The sequence below is a fragment of the Leopardus geoffroyi genome, chromosome A3 (genome assembly GCF_018350155.1).
Source record: "Leopardus geoffroyi isolate Oge1 chromosome A3, O.geoffroyi_Oge1_pat1.0, whole genome shotgun sequence".
Taxonomy (NCBI): Eukaryota; Metazoa; Chordata; class Mammalia; order Carnivora; family Felidae; genus Leopardus; species Leopardus geoffroyi.
The window spans coordinates 65669723-65684862 of NC_059336.1; the positions used below are offsets into that span (position 1 = coordinate 65669723).

Sequence of the window (15140 nt, forward strand, 5' to 3'; positions counted from 1 at the left end):
TGGATTTTTGACTTCACAATCAACTTCACCTCTTTTTATTTTTTTGCTCCAGCTCCTTTGTCCTGCCATTCTTACATTGCCTTTTATTTTCTTCTTTCCATCTTGTAGTTCCCTGAAACACTCCTTCTCTCCTGCCAGTGTAACAAGACCTACCCACCTAGCCAGCTTCCTGGGACCCCTGCCTGGGACTCCAGATCGCTCAGGGACAGGATGTGGGTTGTCTTTTGAACTTTAACTTCATTAGCAAGCACTCAAAACTACCTTAGCAAAGAAGAAGGTTGGAGAAGACAGAGTTAGTTTATTGTGATGTCTTTGAAAATGGTACAGGCACTTTTGAGAAGCTGGGTGGAGCCCAGGATGAGGTAGCTAAGGGCCCTGGGGCACTAGAGATTATGATTGGTAGTTTACTGTGCTCAAACCTTTCTGAGCTCTGCCTACCGCTGACCGGATGATGAGGAAGGGCTGATATCAACAACACTGGATGTGTGTGGGCTTTTTGTAACCCCATAACATTTTTGGTGGGGGTGACCGTGGCATTAGAAGGCTTATTATATATTTGAAGGCAGGTGGGAGCCAGCCTTCACTTGGCATTGACACCCCTTCTCTGACACTCCTCTCCACAATAACCAGTTAGCACCTGGGAATGGACGGACGCCCTGCTGAGACAGAATTCTGCCACTATTCTCCCACAGGCCTTTTTCAATACAGTATTTTAGAAACATGAACAGTGGACAGTACGCAACCTCATGGACATAAGCTCCGTTAGGGCTCAGGTGCCCAGGAATGCGGCAGCAGCTCTATTTCCTGCGATCTGAATCACAGGACTGTCACTGGCACCCGTGGGGCCTCTCGCCCCACCCTTGGCTGGTGCCCCACTTGGCTGATTTCCCGGGCTGGGAAAGTTCTTGGAGTTTTTAGCAGGTCTGCCTGGAGGGTTTTGCTCTGTGGTTTCCTCCTGGCAAGTAGTGACTTCTCCTGGGTTCCAGAGGCATGCAGTGAAGTTCCAGTGTAACTCCAGTATGTAATTTTGAATGGATGGAGGAGGGAGAGAGGGAATGAATGAGTGAGTGAATGAATGAATGAATACAGAAGGGCAGGAGGGGAGCACATTCCATGCTTAAGTGAAATTGCTGCTGTCCAATGGTTCTCTGTGTTCATGTGTGTGCTTTGCATCAGAACATGGGTGGTGGGATTGGGGGGGGGTCACCCTCCCCATTCTCCCTCAGTGATCATCATCCCACTGTCTGGCCAGCAGCATGTTTTCCACCTCACTTTGAATTTTTTTTTATTACGTTTCTTTATTTTTTGAGAGGCAGAGAGAGACAGAGCACGATCAGAGGAGGGACAGAGAGAGAGGGAGACACAGAATCCGAAGCAGGCTCCAGGCTCTGAGCTGTCCACATAGAGCCTGACATGGGGCTCTAAGTCATGAACCGTGAGGTCATGACCTGAGCCAAAGTCGGACACTCAACCAACTGAGCCACCCAGGCGCCCCTCCACCTCACCTTATGCTCTGCTCTCTCCCTAACCTATCAGCGTCTGATTCTTTCACATTTTCTCCCTACAAAGCACAAACCAGCTTAAGTTTTATTTTACTATGTGGACAGAGCTCAGACTCTGCAATAAACACAGGACAGATCATTCAGAAAGCAGAGAAAGAAGAAATAGTTTCTATTACATTTGAGATGCTAATCTTGAAATGCCCCCAGTGCTCTTCTGATTAGATTCCACACGAATAAAACATGTAGACAACAGCAAGCCTCCGCCCTCAGACATCTCCGATTCTCCTTGTGTGACTCTCTGGGAAGATATAGATAGCATGGAGTAATCTCTCCCGGGGAGTTAATTGTTTCCTCTTTCCTGTTTTGAACAGAAATTTTCTTTATTGTGTGAGTACAGCATGTAGAACATATTCTCTGGCATCACATAAATATTTACTTAATACTTAAAACTCATGCTCATGAAGCATTAATTCCACTTGAAAATATTATAACCTATTTTCCTCATGGCAAATAAAAAAGAAAAGTCACTGCTTCTTTGATTTTCAGTACCTAGTTTTGGGGGAAGGGTGGTTTTGTCTTCTTTCCATTTATCTTGTATCTTTTCACCAATAAGTCCATAAAGGCAGACCAGAGAATTATTGAGAGGGAAAATTAACCCCTCAGTGACGGAATGGGAAGGGTTCTGTCTGGCTTCTATTAGGCGCTCCCCCCAAGCCATAACCACCGTTGTCTGGAATAACCTTGTATTTGTTGCTTTGTTAGTGGAGATCTGTGTATTAAGGACCAAATCTAGAATATCTGAGGGCAATAATTGAGAGAGTGGCCACAGGCCATCCTTTGTGGTGCGGAGTCTGTGTCCAGAACAGTGCCTGATATCCATTATCCACATAATAAACGTTTTTAGATGAACGGTTTATTTTATTCCCTTCGAAGATTTTCAGTGTGTCTTTTCACTTATGTTGTTTGAGTATGCTTATCCTTTTCTCTTTCTCATATACGTACAGACTATACACACAGTTCTTAGTTTTCTTTTTTCTATTTATTGTTTCTTGATGGATTAAGCATATCTGCCTTTCTTAAACCACTGCATTAAATGCCATCATGTGGGTGGATCATGAACTCATCAGTCCCTTTAAGCTTCCTTTCCTATGTCTCCAGACGAGAGCAGAGGTGGACGTGTGGACAGGGAGGTGGGCAGCAGCAGGAGGTGACTTCTGTCCACACAGTTGGGTACAAGTGGGACCCCCAGGCCATCCCTCCATCCTTGGGAGGTGTGACTGGATGGGCCAAGGTGGGAATTTCTGAACTGACGTTTACTGTTTATTAACTGTATGACCTTCAACAAATAAGTTATTTAGTCTCTTGAAGGTTTGGTTTCTTTGTCTGTAAGTCGAGAATAATACCACTCCTTAGTATTAGAGGATGTATGTAAGTTGCTTACATATCTCATGTGTATGTAGTAATATCTCATGTGTATGTAATGGCACCTCATGGATATGTAACAGTACCTCATGAATATGGAACAGTACCTCATGTGTATGTAACAGCACCTCATGGATATGTAATAGTACCTCATGAATATGGAACAGCACCTCATGTGTATGTAACAGTACCTCATGGGCACAGAATAGTATTTCATGGATATGATGTGCTTAGAATGGTACTCAGCGCATGGCAGGGGCCCCATGAATTGTAGCTGTTATTTTTCAGCTTCCCATTTCTCAGGTTTGACAGTTACTTAGACCAAAACTACAAGGATGGTTGAGTTTTCTTTGTATTGTGAAATTACCTGCCTTTGAGTGCTGGATTCATTCTTGGCTTGGCTTCTAAGAAAAGCCTTCTGAGAAGGTCCCCAGCCTTTCCCCAAACCCGTTACATTTCTCACTGAGTCCCAGAACTGAGTCAGTGTCCCTCGCCCAGCCCAACCTTCCTGGAAGCTTGCCAAGTCTGAAGATGGAGTTGTTTTTCTAAAGCTCCTAATGGATGGGGTGGGGAGAGATAATGCTGACTCTCTCTTACTCACAGTGACAGGTGTGGAACATCTGGAGGCAGCTGGGCCCCAGCAGGGTGGGGCAATTAGGGGGTGACTGAGCAGGTTTCGCAGGGTGGGGAGTGAGGCGGTTTCACCCCCCACCCCCGCAGTAAGGAGGTATTGTGTTCGCACCAGGAAGAAAAAGAGAAGCACATGAGCTTGGGGTTTAGGCTGAGCCATTGCATTACTCCTGCTTGATAGATAAGAAAGCAGAAGCCCAAAGACATTGAATGAATTGGTCTAGAACATAAAGCAAGTTTGGGGCAGAGGCAACATTTGTCTGGTCTCCTAATGCCTAGTTCAACCATATTGGCAGAAGAAGTCAAAAGAGAGAAGTCAGAAAAAAATAAAGATGACCCCACAGCATATTTGCTTGTGGAAAAGACCCCCGTGTGCCCCTGAGCATAAGGATAGGTGACTGTCCTGTGGTGGGGAACAGCAGTAGTACCCAGAGGCTGCTGGTCATGCATATTGGTCAGTCTGGTCCAGGCTTCTGGTCAAGGGTCTTGGGCAGGGTCGATCCTTGGGTTCGGCCGTCCTTGCTACATGTGACCTGGAAGGAAGTGCTGGCATCCAGGTATTCATAGGTCTGGGCCTGTCAGAAATTCCCTGCTCGGTATTCTTAAACTGAAATATATTCCAGGTGTGTGGAGGTGAAGGGTGTCTGTCACCTCATGTAGGGGATGGTGTTCAGTCCTGTCAAGCCAGCTCCCTTTTTGTGTAAGAGGTGGTGAGGTGGGGTGAGGGAGGACATGGCGGAGCAGTGAGATCTTCAACGATCAGACTGGTGCCAGGAGCTGCTTTTCTCTGTGTGCAAGAGTGTCCCTGTGGTTGCAACAGGGAGGTCTCGGCCCCGGGAAAAGGGGCCAGGTGAGGAGAGACTAACAGAGTCGTAACTGCAACGCGTCGGCTCTTTTTGCTGCTCTGCCACCTGCCTGCAGGCTGTCCTAGATTCTTCTGAGCATGGGGGACGTAGGATGCTCATCGTGTAAAGCTCCTAAGAGCCTGAAGTTGATAGACTAATCGAACCACGCGGGAAACCTGCCAGGAATGTTGCCGGAGGCTGAGGTTACAGAGGATCTTAGGGTTGCTCCAGAGGATTCACTGCTTCGCTTGATGCCTCTGTGAACTCTTGTCATTATATCTGACCGACCAAATCTGTGTTTCCACAGAAAGTTTGGCAGAAGTGATCCAGCTTTTTGTTGGTCTCTCCGTGACTTACGGTCTCCCCTTCTGCTGTGTGGCAGACGCACCCATAAAACAAAGGATCTGGAAAGGGCCAGATGGGGGTTCTGGGAGGAAAGCTAGCCTGATTTTGCCTCTGGGGCTGCTGCAAACGAAGGGTCCCACCAGGTGGGTGTAGTTGGGTGCATCCAGTGACAGCAGTGAGCATCCTTCGGAGCGGGCGTCGGGAGGCAGGTCAGGGTGACTCTTCGCTCAGTTTAGAAGCACAGGCGGCTGTGAAGCTGATGAAATCTGTCCTGTCCCCCTTTGCACTGCAGCCTGTCTCCTCGTTCATGCCTGGCAGCCTCCCGCTTGCGCAGCACAAAGGACCCTTAGGCACAGAGAACTGCTTTTAAAAGTCATTAAGGAACATTAGAGAACATTGTTTTCAAACACTATGTACAATACATAAACCCATAATCCTAGTAGAGCATAGGAACTCTCACTTTTGTTACCTTCAACCTGCAGATGTGTTTTCCATAGGTTTGTGCTCTTGTGAATTCTGTTTACAGTATTCTATCACATTTCCCCATGTTCCTACATAGTCTCCACTTACCGTTTTTAAATTGCTATAGATGTAATATAATTCATTAGACCATTCTCTGTCTTTTTAAAAAAATGTGTATGTATTTATTTTTGGGAGAGAGAGCACAAGTAGGGGAGGGACAGAGAGAGAGAGAGAGAGAGAGGGAGGGAGACACAGTATCCAAAGCAGGCTCCAGGCTCTGAGCTGTCAGCACAGAGCCAGATGCAAGACTCGAACCCATGAGCTGTGAGATCATGACCTGAGCTCAAGTATGACACTTAACTGACTGAGCCACCCAGGCACCCCTAGACCATTCTCTTAATGTTAGACAATCAAGTTACTTCTGTTTGTTGGCCAAATTAGATATGCGATGGGGAACATCTGTAAATTACATAGCTTTTAGTTTAATTATTGACTTAGAGTTAATAGCTAAGGAACTCAAATGAAAGGATGTGAGTCTCTTTGTGGTATTTGCTATTATTATAATATCACTTTTGGAAATGTTATGTCACATTGTGTAGGTATACTGTGGATAATACCATTTTAAAGCAAATTTGTTTCTTTATTAGGTATTATATGGTAAGTCAGCGGTATGTCAAGACTGCTCTGCTTTGCATTTTAAAAATTCCTAGGAAGAGTGAATATTTTGTATCTCCCCCATAAATTGTATGCTCATGTCATTTACACAGTTGTCTCTAGGGATCTTAATGGATATATTTGGATGTGTTGATACATAGACCTCTGTGGTATACTTGCCATTTAACTTGAAGCTAATCAGGAGGAAAGAGACAAATCCAGATTGTGGAACATTCCATAAGACAACGTAAATGTGTCATAAAAAGAAAACAAAGCTGTTCTAGATTAAGAAGGCTAAAGAGACACAGCAACTGAATGCAAGGCATGAGCTCTAAGTAGCTTCTGAAAAAATTTAAAGCCCCAACAACTATAAGAGGTATTTTGGGGGAGGACAATTGGAGAGATTTGAAAATGAACTATATGTTAGATAATGTTACAGCAATGTTCAATTTCCTGACTCTACTACTGTGGTTATGTAGGAGAATGGCTTTGTTCTCAGGAGATGAAGGCTAAAGTATTTAGGGATAAGGTGTCACTGTGTTTGCCACCTTCAAATGGTTTAGCCAAACTACATAGGTTTATATCCTATTATATACTCTACATTAATAATATTATGATTAAAACATGATCATAATATTAATATTGTAATTATAATATACGGTTATACTATGTTCGTGATGTAAATAAATGTAATAATACTTTATTGGTCTGTATTATTATGTCTATAAATAATAGAAATTATTCATGATATATTTAATATCTAATCTATTAACTGATTTTTATATACACATCTGTATACATTTATAAATCCTGTCACACTCACACCACACACTCACGTATACACGTGTGTGATGCATTACCCCACAGGTGCATTATCCCACAGGAACTGCATTTTAATTGAGACCCTTGACAGCAGCAGGAAATGCTCAAGGGACCGGTTTCTGCTGGTGACTCCAGGCCCGGCAGGGAGGTTCTGTGGGGCCGAGGAACCCTGCGGCTCCCCTCATGATCCAGGCATGTGGGTGACAGGCACAGAGATGCTCTGGCCGGACCCTCAGCTTCCCTGTCCAGAGGAATGTGGGAGGGAGTGTGCTGACCGACCAGGGGCCCCGTCCCCTTTCTCCTATTGCCTGTCCTACTACTACTGTGTACATGGCAGGTGGGGAGGTCCTCAAGGGAGCATGAGGTTTACCTGTGTTCTTCCCCTCCTATAGCCTTCTGTTTTCACACATCTTTGACACAGAATGTAACTCATGAGGCAGTGTGGATGTGCTCTGGGGGCAGGAGTGGCAGAGCCTTTGGGGGAAAGTTCAGTCTGACAATCAGACTAAGGGGAATTATTCTTGGCTGTCTGTCTAACCTGTCCCCAGGACCCTCCCCTCACCCGCCACAGACATTAAACAGCTTCTCTCCAAGTGTGATTGCACTCCTCCAAGAGATCTTTAAAAATCGGTGGGGTTAAATTAATGGGATGCTGTGTTAACGTATCAAATCATTGGAAACAGAGTCTAGAAGTTTGATTTGGTCCCTGGTCATTTCTGTAAAAAGTTGAGAAATGAGGCCCTCAGGGATACCTGTAACCCCCGTTCCAGCAGGACTCCCTTGAGGAAACTAGATTGGACTCATCATGAGTTTCACTGAAAACACAACGTTCCAGGGTCAAAATGACTAGTAAGCTTGAGGGATTTGCAAATCAAATTGCACCTTAAATGCAGTAGGAGGCCAACTTACTATTTCAATGTGTCCCATGGGGAATCCGGTGAAGGCAGTTAGAGGTTGCCTTTTGCAGAGAATTTCCATCCTCTGGCCTCAGCTGCCCGGGCCTGGAAATTGGCGTCTGGATTTTTGTAGATGAGGTTTGTAGCAAGTAAGGGCTGCATAGATTCTTTTTTTTCTTTTTATTAACCATGGTCTTTTTTTCCTGCTTATAAAAATGGTAGAATATTCTGAATGCAGTGAAAAGTAGGAAGCAGAAATGGAAGTCACCTATCATTGCACAACTGGGTGATAGTTGCCAGATTTCTTCGTGTGTGTGTATGTGTGTGTGTGTGCATGTCTCTGTGTTAAAACAGAACTGGAAAAGTAAATTAAAAAAATAAAATAAAACAGCTGGGATGTCCCCATAAGAATTTGGTCACCTGGGTCTTGGTCCCTAGGCTGTGGCAGGGTAGGAGGTGGGCTTTCCATATTCCATATCTTTCTGTGTCAGAGACTTTTTGAAATAATAAGCACCAGTTAGAAAGGGGACCCAGGCAGGCTAGGGACCAGCTGGGGATCAGCAGCTCTGCCTGTCTGCTTGGAGGCTGCTTCCCTCTAAAAGCCCACACTGGGCATGTGCTTCTGTCTTGCCTTTCCCTCCTCCAGTTTTATGTCCCTCCACCCCTACCCTCTCTGCCTTGACCCCGCAGCTGCCCTTGGATCAGCAGCTATTTGGCTCACACAGGTGCCCTCCATTGCAAAGAACCTTATTTTCAAAGGGGTCTGGGAGGAGCCGTGTTTCTTCTCCCCAGGAATGGTACTGCCACGGTGGCATGTTGAGTGTGGGGGGACTTTTGGGAGCATGGAGCCTTTTCAGTGCCATATAGGCGACCTTCCAGGGCCTGCACTAGTACTGGGAACCAGGCAGGAGAGTAGAGCCTACCTTCCCTGCCCTCGGGGAAGCTAAAGGCAACTCAGCCCTTGTGTTATGAGAGCTTTGAGACTTTGCTGTTGGGAAAGTGGGCTGTCCCCCAAAGCAGTGTGTGGACAGTGGAACGGTGGCTTCTCCCCGCTGTCTGGGTTAGAACCTGGGCTCCACCACTTGGTAGCTATGTTCGCAAGAACAGGAGACGTGAACTCTCTATTCCTCAGTTGGCACACCTATGAAGGGGGGATGCTATCAGTATCCTTCAAGAAAGGGTGGTTGTAAGGATTCAGTGAGCACCTGCCACCAGAGTAAGCCCTCTGTGAGCATTAGCTGTTATTATCATTGTACTAATCTGCTGGGCTCCCATGACAAAATGCCATAGACAGGGTGGTTTCGACAGTGGAAATGTATTTCTCGTAGTTTTGGAGGCTGTGAGTCTGAGATCAAGGTGCCAGCATGGTCAGGTGAGGGCCCTCTTCCCACCTTGTAGACACCCACCTTCTTGCCGTGTCTTCATAAAATAGAGAGCTCACGTCTCTTCCTCTGCTAAGGGCACTAACCCCATCCTGGGAATCCCACCATCATGACCGCATCTCATTGGCGGGTAGAGCATCAGCATGTGAGTTGGGGAGGGGGGGAGACATAAGCATTCAGTCCATAACAATCACTATTATTGTTGTTGTTGTCATTTATTAGCCCCCTTGCAGGACTTACTTAGGTTTGCAGCAACCTCTCCCGTGGAAGGAAGGAAGAAATGGGGACAGTCCTTTTGTCTCCAGTGAGGTCTTAAAGTCCACGGTTGTGGGTCTTGAGCCTTCTGGAAAACCGCTCTTACAGTGTTATATTTCCCTTTCCTTTTGACCTTCGGGAAAAGGCTCCTGGTTGTCCTAGGCTGGAAGAGGGGAAGGAAGAAAAGTCAGATTTGGTAGTTGCTTCTCTGGGCCAGGCAGCTGGGTGCAGAGGGCTCACACCACCGACTCCACAGCACCCTGTGTTTTCAGCACTGTTATTCCCATTTACAGAGGGCCAGGCCTTCAGAGGCTCCAGGCAGGGAAACGCCGCTGTCTAAGGTCACGCTGCAAGAAGCTGCAATAAAGTGTGCACCTTGAGTCTTTGGGTTCCCACACCCTTCCAGCAGGGGAATGGAGCAGCCACAGGACCAGGGCAGGACTGGGATTGGGATGGATTTGGAGGGCGCCACTGGTGCAGGGAAAGGCACACTTTGGGCCTTCCTGCCCTGAGTGGTGCTCCCTTGCTGGGGCTGGGCAGTGAGGCTCAGACCCCGGAGCCCCTCAGCCGGTGAATGCTGCCCCCACGCCTCTCCCACTCCAGGCACCGAGAGTGGGGTGGGCGGTCTCTTGTGAGGTGTGCTAACCCAGATTGTGTTTTCTTCTCTGCTCTTGTCCTTCCCCAGCCCCTAAAGACAATGAAGAGCGAGTGTTCAGGGAGCGCATGCGGCCCAGGAAGCGGCAGGGGGCCGTCAGGCGCAGGGTCCACCAGGTCAACGGCCACAAGTTCATGGCCACCTACCTTCGGCAGCCTACCTACTGCTCTCACTGCAGAGATTTTATCTGGTAAGGCCCTCTCTCCTGGGAACCTCTAGCTATGCCTTCTCTGAGGCAAGGAGTCGGGGAAGCGGTGTCGGAGAATAGAAACTTTATTTTTAAAGCGCTGATGTGCTTTATGTCCTCTATTTGATTGGAGAAGACTTTTCTGGAAGGCTAAGTGAATGTTTAGTGCTTGAGAAGGGGGGATAAATGGAAAGAACAAACCATGGTTCCTGGTGACTTAATACTTAGAATCATATCACATATCACGTTTAAGGAGTTAAAAGTTTATAACTAGTAATGGTATATTGTGATGTATTTTTTTTTAAAGAATCCTTCTCTTTTAGAGACACAAGCTTAATTATTTACAAATCATATGGTGTCTGGGATTTGTTTAAAAATGATCTGGAAGGAGAGGACAGGGGCTTGGGGTAAAGGACATAATACTGGCCACGTGTTGATCATTATTGGAGGTGGGTGATAGGCCCGTTACATTTATCTCTTTATTTTTGTATACATCTGAGTTTTTCCATTATAAAGCTTAAAAAATACTTGATTGCCAATACCTGTAATTCCAAGCAGTTGTTAATAACTGTTCTAATAGTGGTGCTACCAGGGTGGCCAGATTTCAGAGGAGTGAGAGAACAGCATTGGCTGGAGTGCTCAGGGAAGGCTTCCTAGAGGAGGTGGCATTTCTTTTTGCATGATGACTGGGATTTGGTAGGCAGAGACAGGTTGTAGGCCTTTTGAGGAAGTGGAGAAGGATAAGGGGCACTCGCTTGGGTATTGGAGGGGGGATTTTAAGGAATACCTACCATGTGCCAGCCTTTCTCTTAGGCACTGAAAATGTCTAATTCAATCTTCCCGGTGTCCTACGAGCTTTGTATTACCAAACCCATTTCATTAACAACAGTACCAAGGCTCAGAAATGAAAACAAGACTAGTCTGGCGTCCCCCAGGTATGAAGTGTCAGAGGCCCGACTGAAAGCTTTTTCTGACATCCCACCAGCCTTTCTGGCAACCTCTCTGAGCTCTTGAAGTTTGCCAGTACACTTGGATCCTGTGTGGCAGAGAAAGAGTGAGGCCAGTCTGCAGCATGGACCATGCCAGGGGATGTTTGAATTGGACTCTGAGAACCCCCCGGATTCCCAAGGTGTCCAGGAGTGGCTTGTCTTGTCCTTGTGGTTTTCCAGGACTAGCCACCGAGGTTGGCATGGGCATCTGAGGCGGTGCAGATCAGAGCAAACTTGACTCAATGGAAGCAGAAATAACACCCCACTCCCACCCACAGATACATTTCACCCCCAAGGCTGCTTCTGCCCTCTGACCTCCATTTTCTGTATTTCGGTCATAAGTTGTGTGTTTGGAGGGAGTAGGCTGTGAGTGCTGAGATTTATGGATTCAGCTCTCCTCTGAGCCCATGGTGAGCTCCATGGGGTTCTAGGCTTCCTGAGGCACTGCCCCCAAGTGACGTCCGGCTGCTCTTGCTGGGCTGGGAATTGCAGATTGCCCCCTGGCCATTTGGTGGTGGTTCACTGAGGACAGGGCCCAGGCCAGGTTGGTTGGATTGTTCTGTGTCCATTGGTCCAGATGGTCCATCTTGTCCATCCATGCTGACCCAAACCCTGCTCCAGGGAACCCTACGCCTGCCATGGAGGGAACCTCTAACATTGGCCTTCACCACACAGTACACTGAACCCCTAGTCCTGGCCACAGACTGACCTGGAACTCTTGACTGCTTCTGGAATGCCCAGGAAATGTATCTGTAAGCTGCAGCCTGCCTACATGATTTCCCACAAGGAACAGCACGTTTGACTAATCAAGGCCTGCCTTGAGCAGACAGTGTCTTTGTGGCTTTCCAGAACACTAATGGCCCCACTGGAATGGCTGTTTGTCTAGGGCGCCAACACCTGATACTGACCAAACTCTATATTCATCCCAAGCACTGGGTCTACCCTCTGATGCCGATTTTTTTTTTTTAATTTTTTTTTCAACGTTTATTTATTTTTGGGACAGAGAGAGACAGAGCATGAACGGGGGAGGGACAGAGAGAGAGGGAGACACAGAATCGGAAACAGGCTCCAGGCTCTGAGCCGTCAGCCCAGAGCCTGACGCGGGGCTCGAACTCCCGGACTGCGAGATCGTGACCTGGCTGAAGTCGGACACTTAACTGACTGCGCCACCCAGGCGCCCCTCTGATGCCGATTTTAAAGCACCCTGCAAGTGGGAGTGAAACCACTAGCTGGTCCTCCCGTGTACTCAGTGCATTGTGGGTGGTGGCCAGAATGGGGTGGCTTTGTATGGTTTTTGACGTGCTAAATTTTATTAAAAGGTTGTATTCTTCTTTTCAGGGGTGTCATAGGAAAGCAGGGATACCAGTGTCAAGGTAAGAGACATTGTATGAACTAAATCCTTGGGGGCCTGCAGGCCTATCGGGATCAGTGACACGGGAAGCGTGTGCTGGGTTTGACAACATTTGAAGGCTCCATACTGTTTGCCTGCTTATGGTCCCTCTCTGAGAAGCAAGACCCTGCTTTTCTTTGTCCCCGCCTGGCCCTGGCTCCTGCATTCACATATGAGAGCAGAGTACCTGGGGGTGCCACCTGTCTCCAGGTGTCCTAGGGGTCTTAGCATCTTTCCTGGTGAGACACAATAGTCCAAGGCCCTTGGAGGCCCCACTCTACAAGGAGCCGGGCTCTGTGTCTCCTGTCTGCTCCCTCCTTCTCTCGCTCCCTGGAGAAGTTCCCTCACCTCGTTTCACTCCTATCACCCAATGGCCCTTGCTGATTCTCTTTTTTTAGTCTCTACCGTGGAATCTTTAGCTCTTAAGCATTTAAGACTCACTTGAAGTTACTGCAGATTGTTTATTTCTGGTTCTTTGGCAAAAATGCTAGGTCAGGTTGTCCAGGACTGGAGGGTGGATATGCGCTTGTGGTCATGTCAGCCACTGGTTAAGTTGGGTCTCACCCCTGGGGAACTTGGACAGGTTCTTTTGGACCTTCCCATGTCCTTAGGGTATCACGTGTACAAACAGTTGCTTACCTCTTCCACCACACTGCCCCATGACACTGATGACACAGCTACAGGCCGCTATGAAATTAAACAAAAATGTTCGGCACATAAGGGCACAGCCAGATCAAAAAGCTTAGGAACTCCTGTGCCACAAGACATCCATTCCCCTGCTGCAGTGTTTGCTATCGCACCTGCCAACATTGACGTTCTAGAGTGGACCACAAGGCTGCTGCAGTACCTTTAATAGACCTGCTTCACGGAAGGGAAACTGTTCCCTGACCTTGGCGTAAAGAAGCAGGGAAATTGATCGGTACTTCTGGAACTAGAGAAAAGTGCTGATGCCCTCTGGGTGTGAGTGGTGCATTCTTCTCCAGATCATTTAGGAAACCCTAATGGCTCTGATGGCAAAGTGCTTTGAAATGACGAAGCACGAAGGGCTTCAGCCAGGATATTACTTTAAGACTTGGTGACAGAAGGGGCGTGGCTCCCCTCAGCCCTCTGCTCAGAGCTGAATCTTGGGTTGGGCACCTCCCTACCCCCCACTTGTCGCTCAGCCTTCCGTTTTTTGCTGTTTGCAGTTTGCACTTGCGTGGTCCACAAGCGATGCCATGAGCTCATAATTACGAAGTGTGCGGGATTAAAGAAACAGGAAACTCCCGACGAGGTAAATATTTCTAACATTGAAATTCTGGGCTTTCTTCTCTGCCACTCCCACCCTCCCCTGCCTCCTCCAGACTCCCTAAGAAAATCCTTATCTCTCTGAGCTCTCCTTGCTTTCTTCATTGTGTTTGATCAAAATTAAAGCAGTTGTCTACAGCCTTCCAGCGTGAGGCACACTCTGCAGAATGAGCGTGGCTCAGAGTCAGGTTCGCGTCTCTGGATGTTGTGCCAAGAGCCGTGTGACCCCAGAGCTAAAGCCTGTGAGGAAAATGTGAATTGGTTTATGTCATTCTCTCATTGGAACGGAAAAGTAGCTAGCTGACATGTCAGTAGCTCCACACTGTTTATAAACAGTGTGAGACAATGCACAAGCAAGAACCTTTCTTTATGAGGTGATGGGGGAACGGAGTAGAAGCAGCAGACCCAAGAAACACTAAGGAGGTGGAAATAGCCACAGTAATAATAAAAGCCAACGTTCACTGGGTACTTCCCATGTCCCGATTTCAGTACTTCATCGAATATTATTTAATCTCATAACAGTTTTAATGAGATCAATGCACTTACCGTCTTCATTTTGCAACAAAGAGAGTAGAAGCACAGAGGGGTCAAATTAATTTGCCCCAGATCACACAGCTGCTATGTGAAAGAGCCCCATTCAAACCCAGGTGGTCTGTTCTAGAAGAGTCTGAGCCCTTGACTGCCAGACTTCATTGTCTCTTATCCTTACCAACTAGTATTGGATTGGTGATTAGGGAAGGTCGCTAGGGGTAAGGAAGCAAGGTGATTCAACAGTGAAGGTAGAGTCCTCCTAACTAAGCAAGTGGGAGAAGAGCGTGACTGAGAGTTTGGATGTTATCTGTGTTCACAACAGTTGATTTCAAAGGCATGCTTTTAATTCTTGGTGAAATAAATACAGTTATAATCATAGGACATTAGAATTGGGGGTCAGAGAGACCCTAGGTGGCTTCATAATCAAGTGGATTTTTAATGTGTCTTCCAAAAGGAATGACTTACAGGATCTTCTACTCCTTAAAAATAATTCAACCAAATGGCATCCTTGCATCCTTGCATCTCCTATCTTTCATTTCCCTTTGCTTTCACGCGGTCTCCAGAAAGCAGCAAGGGACAAAGCTTGGGTGGAACCTTCCATGTCCCTGAGGGGCAGGCAGCCCAGGGTGGAACCTTCCATGTCCCCAAGGGGCAGGCAGCCCAGGGCACTGAAGTTGTTTGCAGGGACTTTACTGTCATGGCAGAAACTGCAGGTCATCCCTACCTGGGCCTCCTGGCTCCGGCACCAGGATCATAACCCGAATAGATTGTCACCCTTGTTACTTTTCTAGTAAATGAGAGATACATGGCTGGCTCGCTGTCCATCTCTGTTCCTTCCTCTGGACAGTCCACTGAGCACTGCCTGTATACCAGCTACTGTACATGT

General features: G+C 47.2%; 1 protein-coding gene across 2 annotated transcripts in view; it reads left to right on the forward strand.

Moving 5' to 3' along the window:
• PRKCE (protein kinase C epsilon) overlaps positions 1–15140 on the forward strand; it is a 500740-nt gene that overhangs the window by 305591 nt on the left and 180009 nt on the right. For both annotated transcript variants that reach the window (XM_045445929.1, XM_045445928.1), the window contains exons 3-5: positions 9901–10060; positions 12385–12419; positions 13624–13709. In XM_045445929.1, the coding sequence (XP_045301885.1) occupies positions 9901–10060; positions 12385–12419; positions 13624–13709 (281 nt within the window). The remainder of the gene's footprint in view (positions 1–9900; positions 10061–12384; positions 12420–13623; positions 13710–15140) is intronic.